At 50.3% G+C, this 17,683-nt stretch overlaps 1 protein-coding gene across 1 annotated transcript in view; it reads left to right on the forward strand.

Annotated features, from left to right (window-relative positions):
• The window catches only part of LOC144953377 (interferon-induced very large GTPase 1-like), a 176,292-nt gene extending 165,685 nt beyond the window's left edge, over window positions 1-10,607 (forward strand). The window contains exons 3-5 of the mRNA XM_078883940.1: window positions 1,920-3,349; window positions 3,392-4,587; window positions 10,546-10,607. Of these exons, the coding sequence (XP_078740066.1) occupies window positions 1,920-3,349; window positions 3,392-4,587; window positions 10,546-10,607 (2,688 nt within the window). The remainder of the gene's footprint in view (window positions 1-1,919; window positions 3,350-3,391; window positions 4,588-10,545) is intronic.
• Window positions 10,608-17,683: the final 7,076 nt, after the last annotated feature.

Genomic DNA, 17,683 nt, shown 5'->3' on the forward strand with positions numbered 1-17,683 from the left:
AACAACACGAATTTATTTCTTTCAGTGACGAATCCGTGTTCGAGACGACAATGGAAGTCATGGGCTTCAGCAGCACTTTTTCAGAGAAGGGATTAGTCTCGACCTTGAGTAGAGAACTAATGTCGATGCAAGCTAAGTCTTTGAATGTTAAGGAATTGCAAAATACTCAGACTGATCGTTCATATCTTTCCAGGACTGAGTACATGTACCTGCCATTAGCCTCTGCGCAACTCCAAATGACACAACTCAGGCTGTCTGAAGCAGCCCTGAAGGAACTTCAAAATATTGAAAACACTTTGGAAAAGACGAAGGAAGATTTCAAAAAGAACGTGTTAAAAAGCATGATTAGCAACTTCTTCCACAAATTCGGCTCTCACGCAAACGGGGGCCCTCTCGAATTTGGAGGAATATTTTCGAAGAAGTTGTTTGCTAAAGATTTCAGTTCAGATCAGCAAAATGAAATTAAACGGCTCTTGTCCGAGTTATTGGGACCAGACATTGGTGCTGACTGTGGCAGTAATACCACTACTGATATAAGTGCTGCAATAATAACTCAGCCAGCTGCAGGTGGTTCTGGACACCACAGCCCAGTGCGTGCTGATATGGTACAGATGTCTGTAACCACAATAGGGGGTGACTCTGACGTTCATAATCTCCCTCGGTGGAAATCTGCTCTGGTTTCCAACAATGGAACATGGTCTCTCATCGACCGAGGCATCAGGTTTATACCAGTATGGGACATAATCCTGACCAATCACAAATGTGAATTAAAAAATGTCCTGAAGTTAGCCAGTGATCTTATAACAGCTTACACCATCTTAAGCCGAATAGCAACCAATTATCCCGAGGAACAATTGGCTAGAACTATTCTGGAAGCCCAATCAATCATGCAAGATGTAATGCAGTGGATGAGACCAGACGATGAAGCTCATCTGGATATACTGGGAAATCTAAAACAGAAATTCTATGAATGCACTCAAACTAACAGGAGCTGGATTGATGCATGTCTCTCCCATCCAGTCCTTCAGCAATTCTTGATGCAGGTTGTATCAGCACGTATGTATTTTTCTATTGACGAAACTAAACGCATTAAAATGAAAATGTCTCAGCTTTTGGAGCCGAACATCCATGAAGTAGTGATATTCCCCCAGCGCTCCTCGATAATGCAGTGGGTCTATGGAACTGATACAGCCAGAGTTCTTGATGCTGAGCTACAGGCCCTCGCTAAGGCATTTACAGAAACAAAGACACGATTAAATGAATCCAGAGATGCAGCAACTTATTCTGAATCTGCGCTGAATGAAGTAAAGGTGAAGGGAACCAACGACATCACATTTTCCCTCAATTCCCTGTGTCGGTGCCTCCGGGAAATGAAGCGGGTTGAGGAGGAGCTCTTGTTCATTTCAGCTGCTGCTCGTTCAGGGTTCAGTGCAGAGCAGAGATTGTTCAATCGTCTCCTCGACTATGAAGACGTTGCCTGCCTTCAGCACGAAGTGGACACTGCATACAGTGAGTACTCGGCTCTAAGATCTCAAAGTGCTCCCAAGGCTCAGGCGTACGTTCTCTTGAATGGATTGACTACAGGAACTCGGTCTAATTCACGGACTTCCGAGGAAAAACAGGAACATCTCGCATTCATGACCTCCCATTTGGATTCAACCATCTGCACCGAAGTATCAAACGTGGTGCAGGTGCATGATGGAGGCCCCATTGACTGGAACGGACTCGAGGAAGGTTTGAAATCTCTTGTTGCTGGGAAGCTGAATATCGCATTGGCTTGTTCAGAGATACCAGAGGCTGATAATGAAAGAAATAAGACTGAATTCATGAATCTTCTAAAAAGATTGGGGCTTCAGAAATACTACCCCAATAAAATGCATACAGGGGATATGTGTTTTGTCACGTCAATGTGTACAAAGACTCGAAGCACAGAGCATGAACTTGCGTTTGATTATCTACAGAAACTGATCCTGGTTGACTATCGAGCAAGGTATGTTGGTCTTCCGGATGAAAATACAAATAACGAGACGACCCATAATGACAATTCTAACATTGCCAAATTAAACAACTTCTCTGACCCTGTGCTTGCACATGGACACCCTAATTTTGATGACTTTTTTTGTGATGTTTACTTAAGCAGTAGAGATGAACCCATGACAGACACTCGAAACCGCATTCACCCCATGGATTTTCAAATGGCAATTTTCCATTGTGGAGACAATTTTGTGAGGCAGTACATTTACACCAAACTATCATTTTGCCAGTTTGCACTGCCGCTTTTAGTTCCAAATCCTTGTAACTCAGAAATAGAATTCCCTATTTGGGCATTCCGACAGATTAAAAAGAGCTGGAAATCCCGTGCTGCATCTACTGAGACACAGCAAACTAACCTCTGTGCGATTGTAGACGCTGACACTCCTCTAGTGTCATTCATTAGGTTTGGTGAATCGCTCACATCGAAATCTCAGATGCTGAACTCTCTGCTTGGAAAGCAAAAGAATGATGTTTTCTTTCATAGACACTGCAAGGGAAGCAGCAAGAATGGTCTACTAATGGAAGGCGTCGCAGAGATCGCCTGGTACTGTCCAGGTGGGAGGAATGAGGACGTCTTTAATGACTGCATAGCATTCACCAATCTCCACGGAGATGCGAGAGAGCACAAAAAGCAGGTGCAGTTTCTCCTCGAGATATCCACTGTCAACGTGATAATAATGTCAGATTGTGATCGCAATGATGAAGCTAAACGTATTTTGGAACTTTGTTTGAGTTCTGCAAAGCCTTTACTTTGCCTTTGCGCTGACAAAGAAATAATCTGGGGTGGAAATTCGAGAACAAAGGTGAAAATTGCTGTCAAGAACAGAAATGAGGCCGAGCTAATGGACGAATTGAAGTCAACCCTCAAATATATGTTGGCCAATTCAACACAACCGGTTAAAATTGATGTTTGCTCAGATATTGCTAGACAGCACGGCTTCAGTGTTGATGAAGATGATGAACAATGTAAACAAGGCAAGTCTATGGCAGACAAATTACTAAGTCTTCTGAAGGAAAAGCCATTGTCTGCGATGAAGGATACTTTTATGCCTCTTCAGGGTAAATTGTGGAATGACTGGTGCAAAAAAGACAAAGAATTAAATCGCTTGAGAGTAGAGGGGGACCAAAGCGTGGAGCAATGCAGGGCCAAGATTGAAATGGAAAAACAATCAATACGGGAAGCCCAGCATCACAAAGCATTTCCTTTCAATTACGTAATGGAAACATTGATTGATATTTTGCAGCTTCAGGCAGACACAGTAAAAAAATACTTCCTGCATTGGCTAAAAATCTATTTAGATAACCTGTCTGCAGGGTGCTTGTCACAACTTCATGAAGAGTATCACCAGGCTCGGAGAGAACTGATAAAGTCCAAGAAAGAAAAACAAGAAAGATTACTGACTCTAAATCTAGCACAGAAGCTGCAAAAAATATCAGGAAAACGTGACGCCTCTTCCTTTGGAATCCATCACCTTTTCAGAGAAATTGGCCAGATCTACGAAGTGTCACAGACATCGCACGGCGCTGACAAACGCACAGCTGCTTTGCCAGGCATCGCAGCAGATTTGATGCTCTCTGGGTTCCCTCTTGAACTCATGGACGGTGATGCCTCGCATGTCCCTCTCTCTTGGATCAGCTCGGTTTTGAACAAAGTCAGTGAGAAAGTTGGACACAGAAAGCTGTTTGTCCTCTCCATACTGGGCTTACAGAGCAGTGGCAAGTCCACATTGTTGAATGCCATGTTCGGTCTCCAGTTCCCTGTGGGTGCAGGGAGATGCACCCGAGGCGTCTACATGCAGTTGGTGAAGCTGGAGGAAGAGTTAACCACAGAGCTGGGCTGTGACTTTCTGTTGATAGTCGACACAGAAGGACTCCGTGCTCCAGAGCTATCAAATGCGACACCCGCTCATGACAATGAGCTGGCTACGTTTGTGATCGGCCTTGGCAATGTGACGGTAATCAACATTTTTGGAGAGAATCCATCTGAGATGCAAGACATTCTACAAATCGCTGTGCAAGCGTTTCTGCGAATGAAGCGGGTGAAGTTGTCACCCAGCTGTGTGTTTGTCCATCAAAACGTAGGGTGTGTGACCGCTCAAGACAATAATGAAGATGCAAGGGGGTCCCTTCAGGAGAAACTCGATAAGATGACGCGCATGGCTGCAGAGCTGGAGCAGTGTGATGTTGAATCTTTTGACCAGGTGATCCGGTTTGACGCGGACTCCCACGTGCGTTACTTTGCTCACCTTTGGGAGGGAAATCCTCCGATGGCGCCGCCAAATACAGTCTACTGCGATAATGTGAAAGAACTTAAAGAAATGTTAATGATCATTGCTGAAAGAGAGCACAATGTCTTAAAGATATCAGAATTCGGAGCACGCATTCAGGACCTATGGAGCGCTTTGCTCACAGAAAACTTTGTGTTTAGCTTCAAAAACACCCTAGAGATCGCAGCTTATAGTAAACTAGAACAAATGTATGGTAAATGGACTTGGAGCCTGAGGAGTGTTCTAATTCAAGAGGAGAATAATCAATATAACATCATTAATAACAGTCCAGATGTTACATCTAAGTTGACTTGGTCAAGTATTGAGAAAATCGTTTTGCCAAAATACAACGAGATCCGCAAAGAAATTGAAACATATTTCAATGGAAAAAATGCTGAATTGTTGAATCAATGGAAGGTTAACTTCGTAAAGAGATTTGAAACAATTAAGGATGAGCTTGTGACCGATATTTACAAAAAATGTACCCATCTGGCGAAACAAAAGTGTGCTCGGAAAAAGCTAGATCAAAATAGATCGCGCTATGAGGATCAGCTGATGAAGAAGAGCAAGGATTTGGCTTCGAAACTGAAAACCACTGGAGGCAAAGATATCCAATTTGAGATGGAGTTTGAACATATGTGGGAAGAATGGACGAATGAAGTGAAAAACAGCATGTCCCCACCTAGAAATGTAAATTTTATGATTCAAGCACAACATATACTTCAGGAGAAGTTTAAAAGTGAAAATGATGTATTGACAAATTTTAAGACAAAATATGAAGGTAAATCATTTGTGTTTTGTCCTGAAGGCCATGTTGTGATTAAACGAAAAGGTTATTTGGAAAAGTTAAAGCAATATTTAGATCCCAGTCGTCAACAGGATATTATTGTCAAAACAATAACAGAGAGTGCAGAAAATGCTGCCAATGTTAAAATTAAAGATCTTGAGAAGCGGAAGCTTGGTTACAATGAAACCAATATACATGACGTAATAGAAGCTGTGCTTACAGCTGTGCATACAGGTTGCCAACAAAATGAAACACTGAAGTTGACAACTAGGTACAGGCTGGATTTAGCAATATACATTTTGGCTAATGCACAAGAGCGGTTTCAGAAAATACATGATGCTTTTCAGAGGGCAAATGATCCTTTAATATACCTTGGCAGCAAGAAAGACGAGTACTTTAACAGCTTTATGATTCGATGTGAAGGAGCAACAAACACCACCATCTTTGCTGATACTTTGTGCAGAAAACTTAAAACAGCCATGCACCAGGCAGTCTGTAACGCAGCCAGCTTTAACATTGCAGACAAAATGAAGCACGATTACCCGGCATTTAATGGCAATCGATCACAATTAGAAGAATACATCTTGATACATTTAGCAGAAAGGGACATTTTTGAGAAATTTATTGAATACATTCAAAAACCAAAACAATATTTTGAACAATTCATAAAAGAACGTGTTGAAGAATACTGCTCCGCAAAAGAAAATACAGTAATTCGTGAAACACTTAAATCATGTCTTGAGTTTCACAAAAGCTATGTTTTTAATGCAATTACGAATGCAACCACAACTATCCAGATAAACAAAGGCGATGCATCCTTGTGGCTGGATACATTCGGTACAGAGCTTGGTGACAAAATCAATTTCCTAAGACACAGTCTGGACAGAGGTGACTACACAGGCATAAATGACATTCTCTACTTTAGAGATGAACTAACCACAGCAATGATAACCATTGTGGCACAGTTGAACAAACAATATTCTACAGCATCCTTAAAGGATTTAAAAGACGTAAGGAATAAACCTCATGACATGCTATGTGAACAGATAATGAGTGTGTGCTGGGTGCAGTGCCCATTCTGTAAAGCCATCTGCACATACACGGAGGCCGGTCATGACGACGAGCACCGTGTTCCATTTCATCGCCCACAGGGAGTGAATGGAGTAAATTGGTATAAAACAGATCATTTTGTCACGGATATTTGTAATACTTTAGTTGGCAGTGACTGCCTGTTAGTGCTTTCAGACGACAATAAAATACCATATAGGGATTATCGCAAGGCAGGGCCAGCATATGCAAGTTGGAAAATCACTCCAGACAACACTGTGCCGCCATATTGGAAATGGTTTGTCTGCAGATTTAAGTCGGACCTAGAGACGCTTTACAAAGTGCAATTTACAGGCCGTGGCACCATTCCAGAGGAATGGAAACAAATTACAAGGGATGAGGTGATTAAAGCCTTGCGGGGAAAACAAAAGTAATTTGAACGATTGGAAAGTTACCAAATGGCAACAATTACTCAATTCAAACTCAGTTTGTCCTTTTCCTTATTCGTGTTTTAACTAAGTTGTATCTGCAGTAGCCTATTGCACGTATATTTAAGTTTATATTCACAATTAATGGGAATGTTACTATTGTTGTGGTTTCCCTTGTAAAAAGGTAGTAATCAACATTGGTGTATGACCGAATTGCACACACTTTATCATTGGGTGGCACCATTCGGCCGATACATTATTATAGAGAATGTCAGTTAGTCGTTAGTGATTGCATTGATTAATATTGAGTTTAATCAACATCAGAATGGTAATTTAAATCTCGGACTGATTTGTGTTTGAAATAAAACTACTTCCACTTTTGCCAACTTGGAAAAAAAGTAATTGGAAATGTCACCGAGTAGCTCAGACTTTCGTGTTTCATAATGATGATTCTCATTGACAGCATCCCATGCATGGGCAGATAACCTAAATTTCTTAGTTATCTGAATATGTAATCTGACATACTGCCCTCGGCTGACCACAATACAGCCATACATTGTGGTTGATAATGTAAGCGCTCTCAACCTGCTGATTGTCTGAGATGTTCAAAAGTGAAAAGCATAGTTTTACAAGATGTGAAGTGAACACACAGGTTCCTACACTGTGAAAATAACTTTCCTACAGTGCATTACGCATTTCAGCAATTACATAAACATATCATTGTGAACATTTATAATTTGTTCATGTTATAATAGTAAGGTTCCAATTGCTGATTGTCCCGTACATTATCACACTGATGTTTCCATGCGAATCGGATCGTGCGTAGCATATTATGGATGCTTTTCATGTTTTAGATGATGCAATTATCGCACTGTGCTTTGTCCGGCAGAGTGTAAACTAAACGAGTAAATACACATTCCTTTCCCACCATGATGCACATGCACCATTGTTTTGTACAGCGTCTTGACATGTGATTGCATTTCAACGCAGTTTTCATACAAACTGCATTGTCATAAATATATTAAATATTTTAAAAAGAGGACGTGGGGTGCCAGTCAAGGATCCGACCCATCTCCTTCATTATCCAGGTTGCATAACATTAGTACTACGTCACATTCAATTACAAGCTTCTGCCATTGGAATGTAGAGTTTAGACTGCTGGCTTAAGGCTGTAAAATAGACATGAGGCAATGATTGGATATAATTTCACCCTGCTCTCGTTTGAGTTAGAAAACTTTGTCACTTTGATTGAAAACAATCTCATTGAGTTTTTACGAACATGGTCCTGTCACCGTGCAAGATTGTGATTAGTTATCGTAAAATTAGAAATAAAGTGTCTTGCATCGCATCGTGAACATTTTGTAACCGTGGTGAATTGGAATTGAGTACAATCACTCGACTGTCTTCACGAGTTTGCTTGCCTTTTAATGATTTATGATGATTTAGCGAAGTGTTTAGATGCATTAATGATAACACGCTTCTGATTAATGGCTTCTTTGTGATGCTAATGATTGAATTTATATTGATATACAGTGGTTTATTTCGTCTATGGGGTTTTGCAGGTTAATGTAACTTGGATAATTGGGATCCTGGGGTTGATTGTTCAATCGCATGGTACTTTGACAAATATCTTGTATAAATACATTTGAGTACTATCACAATAAACATGTACGTCTCATATGTGCGAGTGTGTGTGTGTGGAGGAGAATGGTAGCGCAGTGGTTTCTACAGTGACTCGAGTTTGATTCCCTGCCACAGCTAACGTCAGTGGCGAGTGATACCATAACTTACCTTGGGCCTCCTGTAGGGTGGAATTCAGTCATAACTTGGTACCTGGTACGGTGTGAAAACATCATCTCGAATAAAACCAAGGTGGCCAGGCATAGTTCTGGTCACAGCACCCATCACGAGTTGGAACAGTCTCAGTCGGCCTTCGCTAAGAGCATTGCAAAACAGGGGAACGTGGTCAGTGTGTGGAGAGTAAGAATAGTAGGGGAGTGGTAGTGTAGCGGTTAGTGTGATGCCACCGCCACGGAGCCGATCGGCGGGTGCCCCCACCTACGATCTCGCCGCCCGAAGCAGTGAGGCCGACGCTGCTTCCCCTCGCCACCCCCCACCTAAACACACACTCACGCATTCCCCCCACACATAAAGCACGAGAGGAGATCCCCTGGCTGACAGGTTTTAACCCAAAAGCCCTCGTATAGGGATAATCTTCACGGTTTCCTGCGGCCAGGGAATTAGACGGTCTCCTCTGACGCTAACGCACACCGCGGCGTCGTGACTCTAGTGGAAAATTACATGGTCACGAGGGGGCTGCCCAGCCACCGCGGTTAGGACACGCACCGCACATACAGGGATCGGCGGGGCAGATAGGAAGGCAGGCAGGGAAACGCAATCCACAAACACGGCGGGAAAACGGGACCCCGCCCACTGTTCGACTAGACCAGGGGTCTGCAACCTTTAAGACATAAAGAGCCACTTGGACCCGTTTCCGAAGGAAAAAATAAACTGGGAGCCGCAAAACCATTGCAACATTTAAAACAAATATAACACTGCATATATTGTTTCTTACCTTATTGCTATATACAGGATCGTGCAGTCAGCTGTCAATCTGAATAAAAAAAGGACTTTTTCACTTAACAAGGTAAAATATATTTTTGCAAATTAATAGCTAAATTACCTGGTTAATGGGATTTTTGCTCCTGAACCTCAGTGCACAGTGTCTGCACATCAGGGCTGTAAGACGTCACCTTCATTTTCACACAGGCTTGCAAGCTGTCATCTGTGAGGCGTGATCGATGTTTGTTTTTAATATAGTTCATGTTGGAGAAGACCTGCTCACATACATATGTGGAGCCGAAGATCGACAGGACTCCAAATGCATACTTTTTCATGTTTATATAAGTGTTGGGGATGGCATTCCATGTTTCGAATACAAGTTTGTCCTGTTTGGGAAGGTTTTCAATATCACTCCATTTATGATTCTGAGCCAGAATGGCCTTCTGACGGGCAACATCCTCAAGAGTAGCGGTTAAGCATTTGAACTTGGACACCCATATATCTTTGTCGGCTATATCGGCCAGTTCCATCTCAAGATCAGGTTGACTTACACCTGCAAATGCAGTCATATTCAATAGGGATGGATCGATCGCCAGGGGAGTGACAGGGAAGGATAATGTCGTTTTTTCCTCTCTGAACTCACAGAATCGTTTCCCAAACGAACTTTGCATTGTGGTGATTGCAGACTTGAAATATTCCAAATTTATCGTATCATGACTTTGTTTGAACTCTCTCAAAGAGGGAAAGTGAGACAGTGTACCTCTCTGTAAATCTTTGACAAACACTGTCAACTTGTGCTCGAATGCCAAAACCTCCTCCAGCATGTGCAGGGCTGTGCCTCCTTTCCCCTGAAGGGTTGTATTTAGCGTGTTTAGATGTGCTGTCATGTCTACCATAAAATGTAATTTTCCAGCCACTCTGGCTGTTCAAGCTCAGCAAAGGTGAGCTCTTTGCTGCCCAGGAAGGTTTTTACTTCTTCCAAACATGTGACAAAGCAACGGCAACGTTATTGCCTGTCACCGGGCGGGCAGTGTGGAGCGGAGCGGCGACCTGTCAGCAGCGGCAACGCCACAGCAGGTGTCACAGTGCGCCTCCTCCCCTCGCTAGCATCCGCCCCGGAGCCGCGGTCAAGGTTCAAAAGAGCCGCATGCGGCTCCGGAGCCGCAGGTTGCCGACCCCTGGACTAGACAGTGCAATACACAAGCGCACGGCGGGAAAATGGGGCCCCTCCCATTGATCGATGAGACGACGTAATCCGTCGCGCTAACCAGATTCGAACCAGCCAGGGTATAGGTGACATACTTTTGATTGGCCAGCGGAGCGGGACCCCCGGGGAGGTGAGGGGAATAAAGGGAGAGGTGAGAGAGGCATAGGGAAGGTCTTCTCCTGTCAGCTTGTGTGCCATCAACCCCGGATCCAGCCACGCGAACGTCGGTGAGAAGTGTCGGCGTGCAGCAGGGACAAGCCGACAGGGGCGTCTAACTGTGAGTAAAGACCGAGAGAAAGAGAGTGCTGAGACTTAGTATAGTATAAGAACCAAGAGAGTGCTGAGACTTAGTATAGTATAAGAACCAACGCGGCTTAGACCGCATAGACAATCGGGAAATAGAACCAACGCGGCTTAGACCGCATAGACAATCGGGAAATAGTATAAGTTTGCCTCGCCGATCTCTACTGACGCAACAGTGGTTCGCTAATACGCCAGGAATAAATCGTTAGGATCAACAAAAAGCCTGGTGTGGTCTTTGCGGGTGTGTGGGAAGAGCGTGCGAGCGGGTATCCGCTTGCCGTGTCGCGTATGATTGGAACCTGCGAGTACATATCGGCCTGGTGTGATTTCCGCCGAGCGAGTGAACGCGCGCGGTGTTGGTGTATGTACGCTCGCAGCATGTGAGTGCTGTGCGGGGCTGCGCGGGTGGAGGCGTCGCGTTCGATTGCCGGCGAAGCTCTCGGTGCTGTGTACGTACGCTCACAGCGTGTGAGTGCTGTGCGAGGCTGCGCGGGTGGAGGCGTCGCGTTCGATTGCCGGCGAAACTCTCGGTGCTGTGTGTACGTACGCTCGCAGCGTGGGAGTGCTGTGCGGGGCTGCGCGAGTGGAGGCGTCGCGTTCGATTGCCGGCGAAACTCTCGGTGCTGTGTGTGCATACGCTCGCAGCGTGTGAGTGCTGTGCGGGGCTGCGCGAGTGGAGGCGTCGCGTTTGATTGACGGTGCTGTGCGTACGTTCGCTCGCAGCGTGTGAGTGCTGCGGGGGGCTGCGTGAGGGGAGGCATCGCGTTTGATTGAAGGAGAGGCAACGCCATGTTAACGGGCGTACGGGAGCTGGCGACGAGCCATGCCCTTCACGCGAACTCGAGGTGGGGGGACCCAGGGAGGGGAACCATCAGACGATAGTCCTGGCCCCGTGAGCGATGAGCCCAGTGGCAGCCGGGGCGGTTCGCACAGCAGCGAGGGGTCGGGGAGCGGCAGGACCCCTGCAGTCGGGATACAGCCGGGAGAGATCTCGGGGGCCAGCGACCCTCACAATTTGGTGTCAGAAGTGGGACGATCCCCCGCACCCCCAAGGGAGAGAGGCCCCACAACCCATGCTAAAATAAAATGCACGTTCACGAGCAAGGGGATTCCATCATGGAAATCGTTTGACCGCAGCATCAGAGGGGCTAAAAAGGTTAATGACTGGACAGACGCGGAGGCGCTGCACAGCAGATGGAGATGCATTTGGATGGGTGAGCAGCCGACTTTGTGGAAGCTTTGCCCGCAAGCACGCAAACTCAGTGGGAGGAATAAATGCGCCAGCTTGAACTGCGCTTTGGCACGTATGATGAGGAGGACGCGCAGGCGGCCTTAGAGGCGTGCCGCCGCCAACCCGGCGAGGATTTGCGAGATTATGCCGAGGACGTATGCAAGCTGACCCAGATCGCGTACCCGGAGTACGAGGCAAAAGTAATTGAGGGCCTCGCCGCCAGGAAGGTCCATCGATATTTGGCATGCACCCCATGGTGGCAGCCAAATGTAGACGGTGCACGCCTCCCCTTCAACACCCTTGTCGAGCGTGTGTGTAAATGCGAGAAGCTTTCCGGTGAGCGCACGCAGCTTCGAGGGCGGGGACAAGAGTGCGCCGTGGCGAGCCTACTCTCAGACGAGGAAGAGGAGGAGGAGCTCGCCATCCCAACAAAAGGACGAGCAAGGGAAACCCCGAGACCCCGGGAGACAACCCCGGGGTGGGTAGCCGGGCTACAGACCGGCATAGGAGATATACGCGAGGAAGCGAATAGAAATGTGAAGACCATCCAGTCTGAGATGGGTGAGCTACGCTGCGCATTAGGGGGGCTGGCCGGGAGGGTGTCCCAATTAGAGTCCGATTTGGGACAACTACGTACTGGGAGAGGGAGAGTGAGCGGGCAGGGGGCCCACTACGGAGCCGCCACCCCTCCCTGGACGTGTTATGTGTGCGATCGTCGAGGGCATCTCATGAGAGACTGCCCTCAGCTCGCCCATGCGAGGCAGACGCATGGGTTAAACGCCAACGCCCCCTAGAGAATGGACCACCTATGGGTGCAATCGACGCGGTCCCAACACATATCGACGACAATGGGAATAATGGCGAGCGAGTGATCTCCATACAGGTTCCAGCAACAACGCCCGCGGAGGCGGTGACTCCTAGCGACTGGCTACGGGAGCTGGTGGCGGGGATCACGGGGGCCACGTCGCTGGTGGAAGGTAAGGTAAACGGAATGCGTACCCGAATCCTGCTGGACACGGGGGCGGTGGCCTCGCTCGTGAGCGCAGCGCACAGCAGCGCGATCGGGGTCGACGTAGTCACCTGCAGGCCCCGGACCACGCACTGCACATGGCAAGCGGAGCCAGAATGGGGCTACTGGGGAGGGCTGTCCTGGAGGTCCGCATAGGCCACCAGGTGTGCACCCAGGAGTTCTATGTCTCGAGTGTGTTGTGCCACGAGTGTATTGCCAGGTACCGACCTCCTGGAAAAGCTGGGGCTCAACGTGCAGCCCCGCCAGCGATGCACCACCATGGAAGGTAGCGGTGAGCGGATTCCGTTCCTGGGACGAGAGCCGATGCGCCCCCGCTTCGCACCGGTGGCCGCTACCCTGGCGATGGCAGTCACCATGGGGCCGCTCGCCGAGATGCTGGTGCCGGTGGCAACACCCCCCACCGACCCCGCGCTCCGACCATCGGGTGAGGTAATGCTAACTCCTCACCCGGAGTTTGCAAAACGATACGGGGTCGTGGGATCAGCCACGTTGGTAAACACAGATGAGGGACGATTGTTTATGCGTGTGTTTAACCCCCACGGTACTACGGCAATACTGCGATGGCGCACCACAGTAGCCACCGTGCACCCCCTACATGCGCGCCACTCCAACGACTCAGTATTCGCACTCTGGGCTGAGGACCCCTATCGCCCAGAGGACCACCAGGACCTGGTCTGGCGAGGCGGCCCGACTCCCCGTGCCGAGGTCGTCCCCCTGCTTGATGCGTTACACGTACCTTGGATAGATTTACCGAGGGGGGAGGCCAATTAGCTACGCGGGTTATTGCGGGAGTACGCCAACGTGTTCAGCAAACACGACTCGGATGTGGGTCGGACAGATCTTGTTAAGCACCAAATCGACACAGGTGCTGCCCGACCCATAAAACTCCCTGCGTACCGAGTGGGCCCACCCGAACGCACCCAGCTTAAAGAGGCGGTTGGGGACATGCTTCGCGATAACATAATTCAGCCCTCGGCGAGCCCCTGGTCGGCCCCGGTGGTACTAGTAACGAAAAAGAATGGGTCAACCCGGTTCTGCGTCGATTACCATAAATTGAACGCAGTCACCCTCGGCGACGCCTTCCCCATACCCCGCATCGACGACACTTTTGACAGCCTCGCCGGAGCGCGATATTTTTCCACCCTCGATCTCGCGTCCGGGTACTGGCAGGTGGAGATGGCGGAGGAGGATCAGCCAAAAACTGCATTCACCACCCCGATGGGACTATTCGAGTTTCAAGTACTCCCGTTCGGACTCACCAACTGCGCCCGCGACGTTCCAGCACCTGATGGAGTTGGTGATGCGGTGCTTGCAATGGGAACAATGCCTGATTTACCTGGATGATGTGATAGTGTTCAGTAGATCTCTGTCTGAGCACTGGTCCAGGTTACGGGAGGTGTTCCAGTGACTGCAAGCGGCTCATCTCAAGCTCAAGCCGCGTAAGTGTTACATCGCACAGCACGAGGTGGGGTACCTCGGGCATCGCGTCAGCGAGGCAGGGGTGCGCACCGATCCGGATAAGGTACGCCCCGTCGTGGATTGGCCATGGCCAAGGAACCTGATGGAGATCCGATCATTTTTGGGGCTCGCCACCTATTATCGTCGATTTGTGAAGGGATTCAGCGAGATTGCACGCCCCCTCACCCGACTTACTTCCCCTAAGAACCCCTATCAGTGGACAGAGACCTGTCAGACGGCCTTCACCACCCTCAAAGACCACCTCACCCACGCCCCCACCCTGGCTTTCCCCGATTTTACCACCGATTTTATTTTGGACACCGACACCTGCAGCAGCGGGCTGGGCGCGGTGTTGTCGCAGGTGCAGGAAGGGACGGAACGGGTTATTGCGTACGCCAGCTGGACCCTGAGCAGGGCCGAGCTGAACTACTGCGTGACCCGTCAGGAATTGTATGCTGTGATCTTCGCGTGTAAACAGTTCCGACCTTATTTGTACGGCCGGAAATGTCGAGTGCGCACGGACCATTATGCACTGTAGTTCCTCCTCACCTTCAAGGAGCTGCGGGGGCAGATGGCCAGGTGGCTGGCGCAGCTGCAGGAATACAAGCTGCAGATCGAGTACCGAGCCGGGCGGACACACGCGAACGTGGACACCCTATCGAGGCGACCTACGGTGTGTGCCGAGACGAGGGCGGAAGAGGCCTGCCCGTGCTTCACGGGGGACGTTGCCGAAAGGCAATGGACTCCCGGGAACCCGCTGAACCTGACCCCCCTCCCAGCGAGAGAGAGTGCGATATGTGCCACAGAGACCCCCACAGGTGGAGCCAAGAATTCAGGCGACCGCCCGCAAAGTGCGGGACCCACGACTCGGGACCCGGCAGACCACCCCGCCCCGATCGGACGGATCCAGGAGGACGTCGGCTGCGCCTTCCCGGGCTTGAACGACGAGCAGCTGAGGCAGACCCAGCAGCGGGATTCGGATCTGGTGGCGGTGGAAGCGGCCCTGCGGGAGGGGAATAGCACCCTACCAGGGCCCTGGAGCGGTTTGTATGCCCGGTTGTGTGTGCAGAACGGGGTGGTACGAGAGTTAATCAAGGCCGGCCAGCCGGGGTACATCTGTGTTCCTACCCAGGTGCAACCCCAGCTGCTGCGGCTGGTGCACGACCACCCACTCGGGGGTCATGACGGGGAACGGCGCACTCGGGAGACCCTGCGTCGCCGGTATCTCTGGCCCAAATTGGCACAAGACGTGGCCGCCTGGGTACAGGGCTGCCGTGCTTGTCAGCAGTGCGGGCCGAAACCGGCGCGATACCAGGTACCCCTAATGCCGTTCCGCATCAGTCGGACGAACCAGTTGGTCGGCATCGATCTCCAGGGGCCGTTTCCACAATCCCGCCGGGGCAACCGCTATATCCTCGTAGCAGTAGAATACTTCACCCGCTACCCAGTAGCGATAGCCATCCCCGATAAAACGGCCCTTGTGGTGGCCCGGGCCTTCGTGGAGCATTACGTACTTAAGCATGGGATCCCAGAACGAGTCCTCACCGACCAGGGTAGCGAGTTCGAGGCCGAACTGTTCCAGGCGCTGTGCCGAGAGTTCGGAATCCAGAAGGACCGAACCACGGCGTACCACCCCCAGGTGAACGGTATGGTGGAGCGTATGAATCAGACCTTAGCTGGAAAGCTCAAACATATGGCAGCCGCAAATCAACGGGATTGGGATGACCACCTCCCCTACGCCCTGTTCGCCTACGCCACCAGTGTACACACATCGACGGGACAAACCCCATTCCTTATGATGTTTGGTCGTGAGTCTTGTTTACCCGCAGACCTGCTGTTCAGGGTCCCCCCACCCCAAACGGAGGAAGGGAGCCGCCCCGTGGAGCACCTGATGGAGACCCTACGAGGGGTCCGGGACCGGGCCTACCCACAAGGGGAGGCCACGCATCGGCGACAGGAGCAGGGCACCCGACCCCGCGTGGAGCCCCCCCTCTTCTCGACAGGCGCCAAGGTGTGGCTACACACCCCTCGCGTCGGGGCTGGACAGGTGGGGAAGCTGACGACCTACTGGCGGGGACCCTGGACCGTGGTGCGGCAGATCTCCCCCTGGACGGTATTAATCCAGGGTGAAGAGAGGGGCCGAGAAACGGTGGTCAACGTCCGCCGCTTAAAACTATAGAGGGCAGCCCCGGTGGGGGACAACCCCGCCGCCCGAGTACCGCGAACCCACGGGGCCCCCACACCACCCGGGCTCTAGGGCCTCGCGCGCTACATGGGCCCCGCCGGACCCCCAGCCCAGAGGCGACCCGGCCCCGCCAGGGGACGGTGGGGACGGCGGCCCCTAAACCCTTCTGCTGCTGAGTTTGTACCCCAGCCCGCAGGTGCCGAGGGATGGGGAGAGCCGTTGGAGTGGAGGAGAAGGCCCCCGCAGGAACACCAGAGGACGGAGCCACCCGCCCCGAGACCAGCCACGAGGTCCGGACGGATCCCCCGGACCCCGCAGCGCTTCCTCGTGGGTGCGGCCCAGGCGAGGTGCACCAGTCAAACCGGGACGGGGACTGGCACCTCGGGGGGCTATGTGATGCCACCGCCACGGAGCCGATCGGCGGGTGCCCCCACCTACGATCTCGAGGCCCCGAGCAGTGAGGCCAACGCTGCTTCCCCTCACCACCCCCCACCTAAACACACACTCACGCATTCCCCCCATACATAGAGCGCGAGAGGAGATCCCCTGGCTGACAGGTTTTAACCAAAAAGCCCTCGTATAGGGATAATCTTCACGGTTTCCTGCGGCCAGGGAATTAGACGGTCTCCTCCGATGCTAACGCACACCGCGGCGTCGTGACTCGAGTGGAAAATTACATGGTCAAGACGGGGCTGCCCAGACACCGCGGTTAGGACACGCACCACACATGCACGGATCGGCAGGGCAGATAGGAAGGCAGGCAATCCACAAACACAGCGGGAAAACGGGACCCCGCCCACTGTTCGACTAGACAGCGCAATACACAAGCGCACGGCGGGAAAACGGGGCCCCTCCCACTGATCGATGAGACGACGTAATCTGTCGCGCTAACCAGCGGAGTGGGACCCCCGGGGAGGTGAGGGGAATAAAGAGAGAGGTGAGAGAGGCATAGGGAAAGTCTTCTCCAGTCAACTTGTGTGCCATCAACCCCGGATCCAGCCACGCGAACGTCCGTGAGACGTGTCGGCGTGAAGCAGGGACACACCAACACGGGCGTCTAACTGTGAGTAAAGACAGAGAAAGAGAGTGGTGAGACTTAGTATAAGAACCAACGCAGCTTAGATCGCATCCAAACTAGGTAAAT

The sequence above is a fragment of the Lampetra fluviatilis genome, chromosome 75 (assembly GCF_964198595.1).
Source record: "Lampetra fluviatilis chromosome 75, kcLamFluv1.1, whole genome shotgun sequence".
In the NCBI taxonomy this organism is placed as follows: domain Eukaryota; kingdom Metazoa; phylum Chordata; class Hyperoartia; order Petromyzontiformes; family Petromyzontidae; genus Lampetra; species Lampetra fluviatilis.